The sequence below is a fragment of the Eubalaena glacialis genome, chromosome 1 (assembly GCF_028564815.1).
Source record: "Eubalaena glacialis isolate mEubGla1 chromosome 1, mEubGla1.1.hap2.+ XY, whole genome shotgun sequence".
Taxonomy (NCBI): domain Eukaryota; kingdom Metazoa; phylum Chordata; class Mammalia; order Artiodactyla; family Balaenidae; genus Eubalaena; species Eubalaena glacialis.
The window spans coordinates 76,189,736-76,204,330 of record NC_083716.1 but is presented as its reverse complement, the minus strand read 5'-3'; the positions used below and the strand labels follow the sequence as shown (position 1 = coordinate 76,204,330).

The window sequence follows — 14,595 nt, the reverse complement described above, 5'->3', positions numbered from 1 at the left end:
GCATGGCCAAAAAAAAAAAAAAAAAAGAGAAATGGGGGACACGGAAAGGATTTGTACCTGGGAGCCCTACAGGGTCCTGCTTGGTTTCAATTAGAGCAGCTAATATCTAAGGAATGTCTGAAATCGGGCCTTGAGGTATACTCTGGAAAAGCACACTAACCTCTCCAATGTGGCAAGTCCCTAAGTGGTGGTGAAGCTGTGCAACTCAGATTGAGACTTGAACCCACGCACTGGGACTCGAACCCAGCCGAAACCCAGATTGGGACTTGAACCCACCATATTTTAACTGAAATCACACCTGGTCTCAGGACTTAATGAAGCTCAGGTTCTTTATGTCTCAGCACAGAAAGAATTCAGAGGGAGACAAAGTGATAGGTGAGAAGTGGATTTATTTAGAGAGAAACACACTCCACAGACAGATTGTGGGCCGTCTCAGAAGATGAGAGTGGCCCCAGGGTATGGGGTTGTCAGTTTTTCTGACTAATTTCATAGGCTAATGAGTGGGAGGAGTATTCCAGCTATTTTGGGGAAGGGGTGGGGATTGCCAGGAATTGGGCCACCACTCACTTTTTGACCTTTATGATTGGCCTTGGAACTGTCATGGCGCCTGTGGCTGTGTCATTTAGCTTGCTGACGTGCTACAATGAGCATATACTGAGGTTCAAGGTCTAGTGGAAGTCGACTAGTCTGCCATCTTGGACCTATTTGCTTCTAATCAGTTTACATCATGTCCTCGGGCTATGTCATTCTTTTAAAGGTTGTGCCCTGCCCCCTTCCTTCCTGTTTCAGTGGCCCATTGAGGATTGGGTTCTTTTATATGAAATTCACTTTCCAGGTGAGCCACAGAGAGCAAAGAAAGCTTTGCAGCTTTTAAATGTTCCCCCAAACCCACTGGCCCCATCTTGCTGAGTTGCAGCAGAGATGTACTGCTGAGCTTTTCTCATCTCTGCTTCAGTAATAGGCATGTCCACCTGTGTCCCCAGCTCGGATCGCCTGGGGATTTCTACAACCCTTTATTGATAGTCTCAGGAAATAAATGGGCTTTTCCTAATAGGCTAAGGAGTCTTCCATGTGTCTGAAAAGATACAAACCTGCAGGTAGAAAAAAACGGCCACTGGCAAGCTTCAGGCATAGCTGCTGTTCCCCATACTTCAAGAGAAGCAGCTTGGATAGCTCTGAAGTCTTTGCAGGCCTGCAACCTCTTCCTTTGATGATCTGGCCACGAACAGCACAGTCTTCATAGCCTGTGGCTGGTCAGGCCAACAGCATGATAGCAAGTGGCAGAGAATACGGCTGGCAGATGCAATGTCCATGTCACCATTTGGACATGGTTGTATACATCTATCAGGTCTTGCCTTTTGCTGATCTGAATGAAGCTGCTCTCAAACACATAGTCTCCTTCCTTGTCCAGCTGTCACTGAAGTTCCCCTTAGAAATATTAAACCTGCCCACTGCACAGCCAGCCACTGTAGGAGTACTGCAGTGACATGGATTCACTGCTCATGGTTATAGTTTATCAAGAAAGCTCTGCCTCTGGATTTCATCCCCTTGAAGGGGTCTTAATAGTTTTCTTTGCCATATAATAAATTGTCACAAACTTAGTGGCTAAAAGCAACACACATTTATTACCTCACAATTTCCATGGGTTAGGAATTTGGGAATGGCTTTGATGGGTCCTCTGCTCAGGATCTCACAAGGCTGCAATCAAGGTGTAGGCCAAGGCTGGGGTCTCACCTAAAGCTTGGGGGTGCTCACCTAAAGCTTGGGGTCCTCTTCCAAGCTCACAGGGCTTTTTTTTTTTTCCTGGCCACGGCTTGCAGGATCTTAGTTCCCCCACCAGAGATGGAACCTGGGCCCTCCGCAGTGAAAGCGTGGAGTCTTAACCACTGCACCGCCAGGGAATTCCCAAGCTCACAAGGCTTTTGAAAGAATTTATTTCCTTCAAGTTGCACAATTCATGGTGCCTCTATCACAGATGTTTCCTTTACAGCATAAATCACAATTATTTTTTACCAGTGAATTCCTTGACAGAAAGAACCCACCATAGTGGTTTAGCACATAATTGTTAAATGAATCAAGGATTACATATGGTTATTTGTGACCCATATTATTTTCTTCATTAGTTTGTTAGCAACTTGAGGGCGCAGCCCTGAATCATTTGTTTGTCTCCCTCCAGCAGGGTCTAGTCCAGTGCATGGTTTAGCATTACTCAAATCTCATTTCTGGAAAAAAAATCAGGTGCAAGAATAAAGGTGGGGAATTGAAAGCAAGGGAGGATGTGGCAAAGCAGAGTGAATCTGGGAAGAGTTACGCTGGAAGGAAATGGGAGAGACCAATAGCAGAAGTCAGCCACTTAAATTCCAGCAACAAGGCTGTACCTCCTCACGTGACGTATGCGGAAGCTGAAGACATGCTTCTCGCGAGAGGAAAGATGGACCGCGAGAAAGTGTACGTTTGTCCGTGCCCCGCCTTCCCTGAGCCCCACCCACTCCCTGTCCTCCCTCCCACCTTGAACCAGCCGCGTGTGACGTCGTGACGCGTGCGTGGCCGCGGCGCGGGGGGCGGGCCCGCGGCGCCGCGCCGGAGGAGGAAGTGGTGCGGTTGTTGCTCCCTCTGCGCCCGCCGCTGGCTCCGGGGGCGCGGAGTGGGGCCACAGTCGCCGCCGCTGCGTCGCGCTCTCCAGCTGTTACCCTCCATGTGCCCGGGCTCCGTCGCTCCCCTTCCTCAGGCCGCCGCTTACCCCGGGGTCTATGGAAGTAATGGAAGGACCCCTCAACCTGGTGAGTGGCCCACAGAGGGTTGCGTCCGCCCTCGGGCGCCTTTGCCTCAGAAGCCCGGTCTCGGCGTGCAGCTGACCCTCGAGGCCGGGGTGCGGGTTTGGCGCGGGTGGTCCTGAAGGCTGGGGGCGCAGGCAAGGCGCGGCCCTACAGCGGCTCCGGCCAAGCCACCGCAGACGGCCCCTCGGGGATCCCTGGGAAGCTCCCGCCTCCCATTTCCCGCCTCCTCCAGGCGCCACCTGCCTCAGGGCTCTGGGCGAGGGGCTCCCACCAGCGGGGGCTGCCACCTCTCCAGGCCGGAGGAAATGCCTCCAAGCGCCACGTAACCACCTCTCTGCAGCCTGGAGAGGCACTGAAGCCGGCCAGGGCAGAAATGGTGTGTAATACTGGTTCTAACTTCCAACACAGGGTCTGAAGTCTGAGCCTCCCCACTGTGGAGAGATGGAGCATAACGTATCTGACCCCCGTTTCCCTTCACCCATTTCTCACGTGTATTCAGATGCATAGACTGAGACTTCCCCTTCTCAAATAAATTAGAGACAGCTGGGAAAAAAAGAAGGGGCCGTCCCTGTTTTTAGCTCAGTTTCAGCTCATTAGGCATCATGAAAATATGGTAGATGTTTGCCTTTCTCAGAAACAGCGTTGCTGCTCACTTATTATGTTTTTAGGCACCTCACGTGTAGCGATTAAAACAACAACGAGAAACACGAGTTCCGTTCCACCTGGCCACAGCATCTTTTGGTTTCCCAGAGAAGGCGTCTGTTTTGGATACAAAAGTTAGATTACTTAAAGTTGCAGGCAGACAAGAGGAACTTTTTGCGGTTCAACTGCGATGATGGGATTGGAAAAAAAGGATGTGTGGAAAATTATTAGTTTCTCACGTTGGAACTCTGAGAACCCTTGTGTGGGGCTGGATTTAAACCATTCTGTAGAGAAGCAGTAGAGCCTGGTGGTTTAAGAGTATAGATTCGGGACCTAAACTGCTTGGATTTGAATTCTGACTTTGTCACTTAATAACTGTGTGAACTTGGGCAAATTAGTTGACCTCACTCTTTGTGGTTTGTTGTGAGGATTGAAAGAGTAAATAGGTGTAAAGGGCCTAGAACAGTACCTGGTACATAGTGAAGTGTAAGAGTTAAGCTATTATAATAATCAGACCAAAACTCTTAATTTAAAAATCTCACTTGTAAAGTAAGGTTTGGACTTGGTGAGCTTAAAAAGTTTAAGATTCTAGGACCTAAAGCTGTGGTTCCCAGATGACTGGTGCCAGGTTAGCTGCTATGAGTACCTTGCAGTTTTATTAAGTTATGCCCTGCCCCCATTGTTTACACTTAAAAAGGATTGGACTAGATTTGTTATTTTTTTCTTTTTTTAAAGCCAGGGAAATGTCTTGCAGTTTTCTTGTTTTTAAGGTGACATATAGTTGGCAATGATGTATAGTGAATGGCTCAATACTGAAACTTCACAGGAATATTATTAGAATATAACCAGCACTTTACAAAATGCTTCCAAGTTCAAGTGTCCTTGCAAAATGACCATTGGTTCAGCTCCAGTTAACTTCACTTTATTTGGCTGCTTGCTGCAGCATAACCCCAGCCAACTGCCCCACTAGTGTGTGGTAGCTTATGAAAAGACTGGAACTGGGTGACAGTTGTAGGTGGAGCAGCAGAGTGACCAGTTTAGGAAAAATTAGTTAGATGGTGGCAATGGTATTATCTTTTTATAGAGGAGAATTTTGCATAGTCTTGTTAAGGAGTCTACCATAATTCCATAATCCAGCCATAAAATTTATGTATCAGAAATTTGGCATCTTGAATTCTTAAACCATTTGAGATTTGAAAGATCTGAGTTCTAGCCTAGCTGTTTGATGGAAGGTAACAGTGGAACAGAGATTAACATTTACTTGAATCGTTTTAACTGTGCTGCTGAGTACCAGTGACAGGCCTCTGAATTTGTTGTCACTCAGTTTTAGAAGACTGGGGTTTTTCCCTCCTCTGTTGTCCTGTATATCGTTGTAGCTTATTTATTTCGTACATAGTTTGTACCCCCTCAGTCCCCTACTCCTATCTTGCCCTTCCCCCTTCCCTCTCCCCACAGGTAACCACTAGTTCTCTATATCTGTGAGTCTGTTTTTTTGTTATATTCACTAGTTTTATTTTTTTGATTTCACATATAAGTGATGTTGTACAGTATTTGTCTTTTCTGACTTATTTCACTTAGTATCGTACCCTCCAAGTCCATCCATGTGGTTGCAAAGGGCAAAATTTCATGCTTTTTTTACGGCTGAGTAGTATTCCGGTGTGTGGGGCTGTGTGTGTGTGCACATGTATTTATATGTACATACACACACACCACGTCTTTATCCACTCATCTGTTAATGGACACGTAGGTTGCTTCTATATCTTGGCAATTGTAAATAATGCTGCTGTGAACATTGGGTTGCATGCATCTTTTCAGATTAGTGTTTTCGTTAGAAGACTGACTTTTTTGAAGACTCTCACATTCTTTTATGTCAGCAGATGTTCAATCCAGGATACAGTTGACTCAACATGAGAAGTACTTCTCAATGCTATGGTTTTGAGTGCTTTTGAACATCCCATTAGCATATACTAGCTTTTTCTAATGACGTCATAGTGTAGTCCAAATTGATTGCATAAGGACTTATTATAGTACCTAGATTTATAATCATGTGTCCTCAGAGCATCCTTGGAATTTAGTAAGAATTGCTTCCCAGTTTTACAGGTAAATAAGCCTAGACAAATTTAGTAATTAGATCAGTGACTCAAATACATTATGGACCACACCTTATTTTATTTATTTATTTATTATTATTTTTAAAATTTATTTATTTATTTTTGGCTGCGTTGGGTCTTCGTTGCTGTGCGCGGGCTTTCTCTAGTTGCAGCAAGTGGGGGCTACTCTTCGTTGCGGCGCCCGGGCTTCTCCTTGCGGTGGCTTCTCTTGTTGCGGAGCACGGGCTTCAGTACTTGGGCTCGTGGGCTCTAGAGCGCAGGCTCAGTAGTTGTGGCGCACGGGCTTAGTTGCTCCGTGGCATGTGGGATCTTCGCTGACCAGGGCTGGAACCCGTGTCCCCTGCATTGGTGGATTCTTAACCACTGCACCACCAGGGAAGCCCCACACCTTATTTTAATATCATGACTTCTTTCTAGCAATGCTTCTGTATTAATGGACTTATAAATTTCATTTCAATGTGGTCCTTATTTATATTGAATTATAGATGCTGTGTCAGTATTTAGTACCTGTGCTCTAAGTTAGGTTTGCAGTAAGGGCTTGTAGGCTTATTGCCTCACAGTGATTTTTAAGATATGGAAGAGACCAGTTTGAAATAGTCATTTTAATATATAGTACAGATATTCTGGTTTTTGAAGTTGGTCAAAAGAAAAATAGGATAAATCGTATTTACATTGGTGGGGGGGGAATAGCTAGTCTGTGGACTCTGAATAAGTTTTGTTACATCAGCTTTTTTTCTTTTTGTCAATTTTTAATATGGAAAAATTCTAACATATAAAATTACTTAGTATATATTTAGGCCTTTCTTTCCATACATTTAATTTTGGCAATGCAAGTGCTAGTAGCAAATGTCAAAACTTGTGTGAGATAATTTCTAGTTCTTTGTTTTGTTTGCAGCCTATTTGGGAAGTGATGTCAGACTTTAATTTACACATGACTGTGTTGCTCATGCTTTGCTTACCTACTCCGCAAACTCTGAGGACAGGGTCCATGTGACTGTGTGACCACAATTGTATTCTATGTGTTTGGCCCTTTTAAGAGTGCTGAGAATATATATGTTTGTTGAGAAACTGAGCTGCTATTCAGAGTGCTCAACTCTTCTCATCTAAGAAAAGGAATCAGATATAGTCCAAAGAATGGCCTTGTACGTATTGGGGGGTCTTTGTAACTCTTCCATGTTAGTTATATTGGCAATAAAAATAAAATCTTGTTGCCCTGAAAAATGTCAAGGAAAATTTCATCTTGTCACAGGCTAGGCTAGGCTAGGCTTAATGGAAGCACTCTGGGGTAAGGCCGTAGAGCACTAAGACTTATCCAATAATTACAGAGTGCTGGAGTTGGCATCAGGCACTTACATGTATTATTTGTTTTGTTTTCTTTGTAGCTGTATGAGATATTTCCCCATTTTACGGATGAAAACTTTGAACTGCAGAGTGAGTGGTGATAGTTGGATTTGAAAGCAAGATTCTAAGTAAAATATCTAATCTTTCCGTTAGATCAATGTTTTCCCATTTGTTTTGACTGTGATCCACAGTGAGAAATTTTTACATAATGACTAGTACACACATACCTAAGTGTATATTACTGCAGAGCTTGCTACACTATGGATGTACCTCCTGGAATTGTGCAAAATGTAGGGACACTCATAAATTTCACCGAAAACAAGACAAAAAAGTAAAAACCTGAAGCATCAATATGATGCCGTGTGTGTGTGTGTGTGTGTGTGTGTGTGTGTGTGTGGGCGGGTGGGTGTAGTGCTATATATGATGCACTCTAATATTTACTATTAGAGCTTTTTAAATGCTGGTTGTGACCCACAGATTGATTTCAGGACTCATTACTGGGTTGCATCTTGTAATTTGTCTTCACAGCAGATGGTGGCAGTTGTTAAAAAAAAAAAAAAAAAAGCTAAAGTGGAATCTTACGGAAATTGACTTAAAATCAAAAAGGTTTTCCTGGATCTCTCTAATACTTGAGCAGTTATCCTAAATACAGTTGCATTACATTACTTAGTTGATTGAGTACTTACAGTTAGGAGATACTACTTGCCTTTAAGAGACTCACAGTCAATTGATTCGGAAATGGGGAGTGAGTGACTTTTCTCCTTTGCTCTCCATTGAAGCACTGCCACAAGTTTCAAGAGTACATTAGATTTTCCTCTGTCACCTTATTGTGTTTGGTATGGTGTTCCTTTTCTTTTCATCTTTACATACAGTTTTCCCCAAGGACACAGAAATAAATAAATAGAAAGTTATAGAACATAATACTCTTTTCCTTTGGGAAAGAAGACAATATTGAACCTGTAGTTTTAAAGCAGTTCAGCATGTAGTTCTTGGTGAGGGAAGTCGCTTGGTAATCTAGCTGTACTTAGGATTTTTGTTGGTTGCAGGTGATAGAAACCCACTTCAAATTAGCTTAAATCAAAAGGGATAATTTATTGGAATCAAAAGAAAGGTGCAGGAAGGGCAGGACTACAGTGTAGGTGGGTCTAAGAACTTGTGGGACCTGGGACTCAAAGATAATCAGATTTTCCCACTCTGCCTCTTCAAACTTTATTGCTTTACTCCTTCTCTCTCCAGATCTACATTTTCCACCTGGCTAACTCCTGAGTATCACATTAGTTATAACCACTTAAAGCCTTCTTGACATAACCTCTGGTCCTGAGTTTGAAAATCTGTTGGAACGGTTCTTTAGGTGTCTAGGGGACAAGGTAATATAAAAATATGGCAACTTCCATGGGAATCTTATTGATTGCCTAGGAAGAAGAGCATTTCACAGAGAGGGGTGGGGCATGTGGAAAGTGTTGGCTGTTTCTGACGAGAATTCAGCAAGGGAGGAATTTGTACAGGGCACATGGAGTAAGACATTACTAAATCTGAAGATTTTGTACTTTTTATAAAGGTTTTAGAACATTTTGTAGTATTGTGCTTTCATTTTTACTCAGGGAGTAGGAAACTGCTGGTTAAAATGTCCTCAAGATTGGATGGACGAAATAGTGAATGAAGTAAATGTACCAATAACTAGTTTTTTGTAGCTCTGTATAGATGTATATACATATGTATAGTTGTTTATCTTAGATTTTTTTTTAAATTTAATTTATTTATTTTTTTTTGGCTGCGTTGGGTCTTCCTCTACTTGCGGCGAGTGGGGGCCACTCTTTGTTGTGGTACGCAGGCTTCTCATTGTGGTGGCTTCTCTCGTTGCGGAGCGCGGGCTCTAGGCGTGCAGGCTTCAGTAGTTGTGGCTCGTGGGCTTAGTTGCTCCGCGGCATGTGGGATCTTCCCGGACCCGGGCTTGAACACGTGTACCCTGCATTGGCAGGTGGATTCTTAACCACTGCGCCACCAGGGAAGTCCCTTTATCTTAGATTTTGATGCAGAGTTTTATTCTGATATTTACTGTGAAATACAGTAATGTTCTCTTGGCATTTAAGAATCTTTGGTTTTGTTACCAACCTTCAGCATAACCTCTCCCATCCTTCTATCCAACTAACTGTTCATTGATCCACCCAACATTGTGAGCAGTTACTGTCTATCAGGTACTGTTCTGGACATCAAGGATTTGACAGTGAATAAAACAAAGTCCCTATTCTTACAGAACTTTTATCCCATTCTCTAGTTTTCTTTTCATCTGTTGTGGTCTCTTTCTCTCTTTACCATCTTAAGCATAGTTATTTTGAGTTCCTTGCTATTCCAATACATGGATAATCTCTGGGTCTGTTTCTGTTGTCTTTTTCTCTTTGTTATCAGTGACATTTTCCTGCTTGACATGCCTAGTAACTTTATTGTGTATTACACATTGTGGATGATGTGTTGTAGAGATTCTGAATTTGTTATCTTCCTCCAAAAATGTTGTTCTGGCTGGCAATTAAAATACTAGCAGATCACCTTGATCCAGTCTAGGCTTGATTTTAGGCTTTATCAGGGTGGGTCTATTTCAGCTTTGCCCATAATGCCTAGAATGTAGTCCTTACTCCTAGGGCTAGACTTTGAGGTCTCAACTCAAAGCCCCAAGTATTCACCAAAGTTATACTCTCTCTAGGCCCAAACTGCAACCGGTCTCCCCAACACTGTGTGGCTTCTGAATTCTTTGCTAAGAGGTTCTGCTAGGCTTCCTGGAATTGCGCCCTGTTCATGTGCAGCTTATATGTTAGGTGAGGACCTGAGAGGATTTTTGATGCATATTTTTAGAGTATCTTCACTGCACTTCCCTCCAACCCTGGACTCCTTAAAATCTAGTCTTTTTCGTTCCAATCTCCATCTCCTTTGCCCAGTGAGATACTGCCTTCTGCTTGGGCTTTATTTTCTTGCACTCCATTTTTGAAAATGCACTCAGAAAGAAAGCCAGGGTGAATGCAGGTTTCACTTTGTGCATTTCCCTTTTCTTAAAACTTAGCCTTCTGTTACTTTTTGTTCTGTGTCTGTAAACTGTTGTTTTTATATATTTCGCCCAGCTTTGTAGTTGTTTACAGTTGGAGGGTAAACCATGGCCAGCTACTCCATCCTACGTGGATCAGAGGTACAAATTTCCATGAGAATTTCCAAAGAATTCTCAAAACACAATTAAGGCAGTTTATTGTAAACCCTAAATGCCAGAAACTGCTTTAATATGAGATTGTGGTATCACAAAAGCTAATACTGCTAATATTCAGTGATAGGTTATCACAGCTCTGTAAGGATTGGCCAGTCACTTACTGCTTTCCATATTTAAACATCTATTTCCAAGGAAAGTTTGAGGCAGCTTACAATAAAAGACAGATGGCATACTATTAAAATATTAGTTACCTATTGAGGTAAATTATTCCAAAATTTAGCAGCTTAAAACAGTGCACGTTTGTTTTCTCACAGTTTCTGTGTGTTAGGAATAAAGGCATGACTTAGCTGGGTTCTTTGCTTCAGGGTCTTTCACAAGGCTACAGTCAAGTTGAGGGTCAGCTGGGGGTGTGGTTCCATTTGAAGGCTCTACTGGGGCAGGAGCTGCTTCCAAACTCATTCACAGGGGTGATGGCAAGGTTTCGTTCCTTGAGCGGTTTTGGATTGAGCACTTCAGTTCCTTGCTGGCTGTTGGCAGGCCACCTCATTCCCTTCTGTGTGAGTCTTTCCTTGGGGCAGCTGACAGCATGACTGTTGGCTTCATTAAAGTAAGCAAGGGAGAGAGAATGTACCAAGGTGGAAGTGACAATCTTTTGTAACCTCAGCATGGAAGTGACACCCCATCACCTTGGCGGTATTCTGTTCCTTAGATGCATGTCACTAGTTCCAACCCACATTTGAGGAGGGGAGATTACATAAGGTTGTGAATACCAGGAGGCAGGGGTCATTGGGAGACAGATCAAGCTGCTACCACAATTGCTGATAGAAAAACAAAGAAAATAAGAACTGAAGCAACAAAGGATATTGAGACAGTATAATCCTTTGGGGCTACATCAAACTAAAAAGCTTAGGCCCAATAGAGGAAATCATCAACAAAATGAAAAGGCAACCTACCAAATGGGAGAAAATATTTGCAAAGCATGTAGCTGATAAGAGACTAGTATCCAAAACAACAGAAAGAACTCACACAACTAAATAACAAAAAAAAAAGCAAAAAATCTGATTAAACAGCAGGCAGAGGATCTGAACAGACATTTTTCCAAAGAAGACATACAAATGGCCAACAGGTACTTGAAAAGACGCTCAACATCACTAATCAGGGAAATGCAAATAAATCAAAACCACAATGAGGTATCATCTCTCAGCTGTTAGAATGGCTGTTATCAAAAAGATAGGAAATAACAAGTAACAAGTGTTGGGAGGATGTGGAGAAAAGGGAACCCATGTGTGCTGTTGGTGGGAATGTACATTGGTGCAAGCACTGTGGAAAACAGTATAGAGGGCCCTTGAAAAATTAAAAATAGAAATATCAGGACTTCCCTGGTGGTCCAGGGGTTAAGACTCTGCTTCCACTGCAGGGGGCGCAGGTTCGATCCCTGGTCCGGGAAGTTCTGCATGCCACATGGTGCGGCCAAAAAAAAAAAAACTGTACTATCCTGCAGTTCCACTTCTGGATATATTTCTGAAGAAAATGAAAACACAAAAAACGTCTATATTGGTCTACAAATGTTCTGACACAACTGAATCACCCTTTGAGTGACAAAAAATAAAGTTCAGAAAAGTTTACACTATGTTATTCACTGGAATGGAGAAATCATGTTGCAAAAGTGTGTGAGTGTGTGTGCATGCATGTTTTACAGAAGTGCCAAACATTACAGAAGTAATTTCCCCACTTTAACTACTCAGGATAATTGCTCATATCTTAGGATTCCCATGGTGAGAAATGAATCAATCTATTTCCTAGATTAAGATCATTAAATGTTTTTTTTTCACACACACACACTGTATTTTATTTTTACGAGAGATAAATAAACTGACACCAAGCATTGTAAATGTATGACCACAACAAAAGCAACAGTGATTGCAATTACCAAACACGAAACACACTCATACTATGTCATAATATTGACATTCAGTCCAGTAATCCTCCACTGTAAAAGCTCCTTTACTTTGCAATGAAAATTGATTTGTATATTTTTTGCCTCTGAGTCCTTGTGGATTTTTTTTTTTTATTCAGACAGAAAGTCACAAAAATTATAATCATCCTCATCAGTTCACTCAGTCCCATGTAATTAATTTTTTTTTATATTGATCTTTTGTTAGCACTTTTATGAATTCATCAGTTTTCCATTAGAGTTCTGAAAATGCTTATTCATTCAGTTCAGCAGTATAGTCAGTTACCAGAAACCTGTACTTGTCAGAGTCTTTTCCATGAATTCCTTGAAGATGAAACCCTTTTATAGGAACATTTTTGCAAAAGCATTAGAGTACACCCAGAACTGTCTGTAAATGACAAAAGACTTAAAAATGACCATGGTTAAAGATTTGATGAAAGTTCATAATAATGCAATTGACAAGGAAATTTAGTTATTTCTGAGATATACATTTTAAAGTAATAACTAGAATTATGACTTATAACATTATACCAGAACATATAAGATTTTTAGAAATTTCATGTAATGTCTGAAACATTTATATTAACATATTTCCATACCAATAACCCAAAGAAAGTTTTGTATTAGTTGTTTTGTTTTTTTATACTGCAGGTTTTTATTAGTCATCAGTTTTATACACATCAGTGTATACATGTCAATCCCAATCGCCCAATTCAGCACACCACCATCCCCACCCCACTGCAGTTTTCCCCCCTTGGTGTCCATACGTTCTCTACATCTGTGTCTCAACTTCTGCCCTGCAAACCAGTTCATCTGTACTATTTTTCTGGGTTCCACCTACATGCGTTAGTATACGATATTTGTTTTTCTCTTTCTGACTTAACTTCACACTGTATGACAGTCTCTAGATCCATCCACGTCTCAACAAATGACTCAATTTCCTTTTTATGGCTGAGTAATATTCCATTGTATATATGTACCACAACTTCTTTATCCATTCGTCTGTCGATGGGCGTTTAGGTTGCTTCCATGACCTGGCTATTGTAAATAGTGCTGCAGTGAACATTGGGGTGCATGTGTCTTTTTGAATTATAGTTTTCTCTGGGTATATGCCCAGTAGTGGGATTGCTGGATCATATAGTAGTTCTATTTTTAGTTTTTTAAGGAACCTCCATACTGTTCTCCATAGTGGCTGTATCAATTTACACTCCCACCAACAGTGCAAGAGGGTTCCCTTTTCTCCACACCCTCTCCAGCATTTGTTGTTTGTAGATTTTCTGATGATGCCCATTCTAACTGGTGTGAGGTGATACCTCATTGTAGTTTTGATTGGCATTTCTCTAATAATTAGTGATGTTGAGCAGCTTTTCATGTGCTTCTTGGCCATCTGGTCTTCTTTTGAGAAATGTCTATTTAGGTCTTCTGCCCATTTTTGGATTGGGTTGTTTCTTTAATATTGAGCTGCATGAGCTGTTTATATATTTTGGAGATTAATCCTTTGTCCATTGATTCGTTTGCAAATATTTTCTCCCATTCTGAGGGTTGTTTTTTCGTCTTGTTTATGGTTTCCTTTGCTGTGCAAAAGCTTTGAAGTTTCATTAGGTCCCATTTGTTTATTTTTGTTTTTATTTCCATTACTCTAGGAGGTGGATCAAAAAAGATCTTGCTGTGATTTATGTCAAAGAGTGTTCTTCTTTTGTTTTCCTCTAAGAGTTTTAAGGTGTCCGGTCTTACATTTAGGTCTCGAATCCATTTTGAGTTTATTTTTGTGTATGGTGTCAGGGAGTGTTCTAATTTCATTCTTTTACATGTAGCTGTCCAGTCTTCCCAGCACCATTTATTGAAGAGACTGTCTTTTCTCCATTGTATATCTTTGCCTCCTTTGTCATAGATTAGTTGACCATAGGTGCGTGGGTTTATCTCTGGGCTTTCTATCTTGCTCCATTGATCTATGTTTCTGTTTTTGTGCCAGTACCATATTGTCTTGATTACTGTAGCTTTGTAGTATAGTCTGAAGTCAGGGAGTCTGATTCCTCCAGCTCCGTTGTTTTCCGTCAAGACTGCTTTGGCTTTTGGGGTCTTTTGTGTCTCCATACAAATTTTAAATGATTTGTTCTAGTTCCGTAAAAAATGCCATTGGTAATTTGATGGGGATTGCATTGAATCTGTAGATTGCTTTGGGTAGTATAGTCATTTTCACAATGTTGATTCTTCCAATCCAAGAACATGGTATATTTCTCCATCTGTTGGTATCATCTTTAATTTCTTTCATCAGTGTCTTATAGTTTTCTGCATACAGGTCTTTTGTTTCTCTAGGTAGATTTATTTCTAGGTATTTTATTCTTTTTGTTGCAATGGTAAATGGGAGTGTTTCCTTAATTTCTCTCTCAGATTTTTCAACAACAGTGTATAGGAATGCAAGAGATTTTTGTGCATTAATTTTGTATCCTGCAACTTTACCAAATTCATGGATTAGCTCTAGTAGTTTTATGGTGGCATTTTTAGGGTTCTCTAGGTATAGTATCATGTCATCTGCAAACAGTCACAGTTTTACTTTTCTTTTCCAATTTGTATTCTTTT

The 14,595-nt window shown here is 41.3% G+C and overlaps 1 protein-coding gene across 2 annotated transcripts in view; it reads left to right on the top strand.

Annotated features, from left to right (window-relative positions):
• The first annotated feature begins 2,579 nt into the window (after positions 1-2,579).
• The window catches only part of NRBF2 (nuclear receptor binding factor 2), a 38,439-nt gene continuing 26,423 nt past the window's right edge, over positions 2,580-14,595 (top strand). For both annotated transcript variants that reach the window (XM_061181524.1, XM_061181517.1), the window contains exon 1: positions 2,580-2,780. In XM_061181524.1, the coding sequence (XP_061037507.1) occupies positions 2,696-2,780 (85 nt within the window). In that variant the 5' untranslated portion in view covers positions 2,580-2,695. The remainder of the gene's footprint in view (positions 2,781-14,595) is intronic.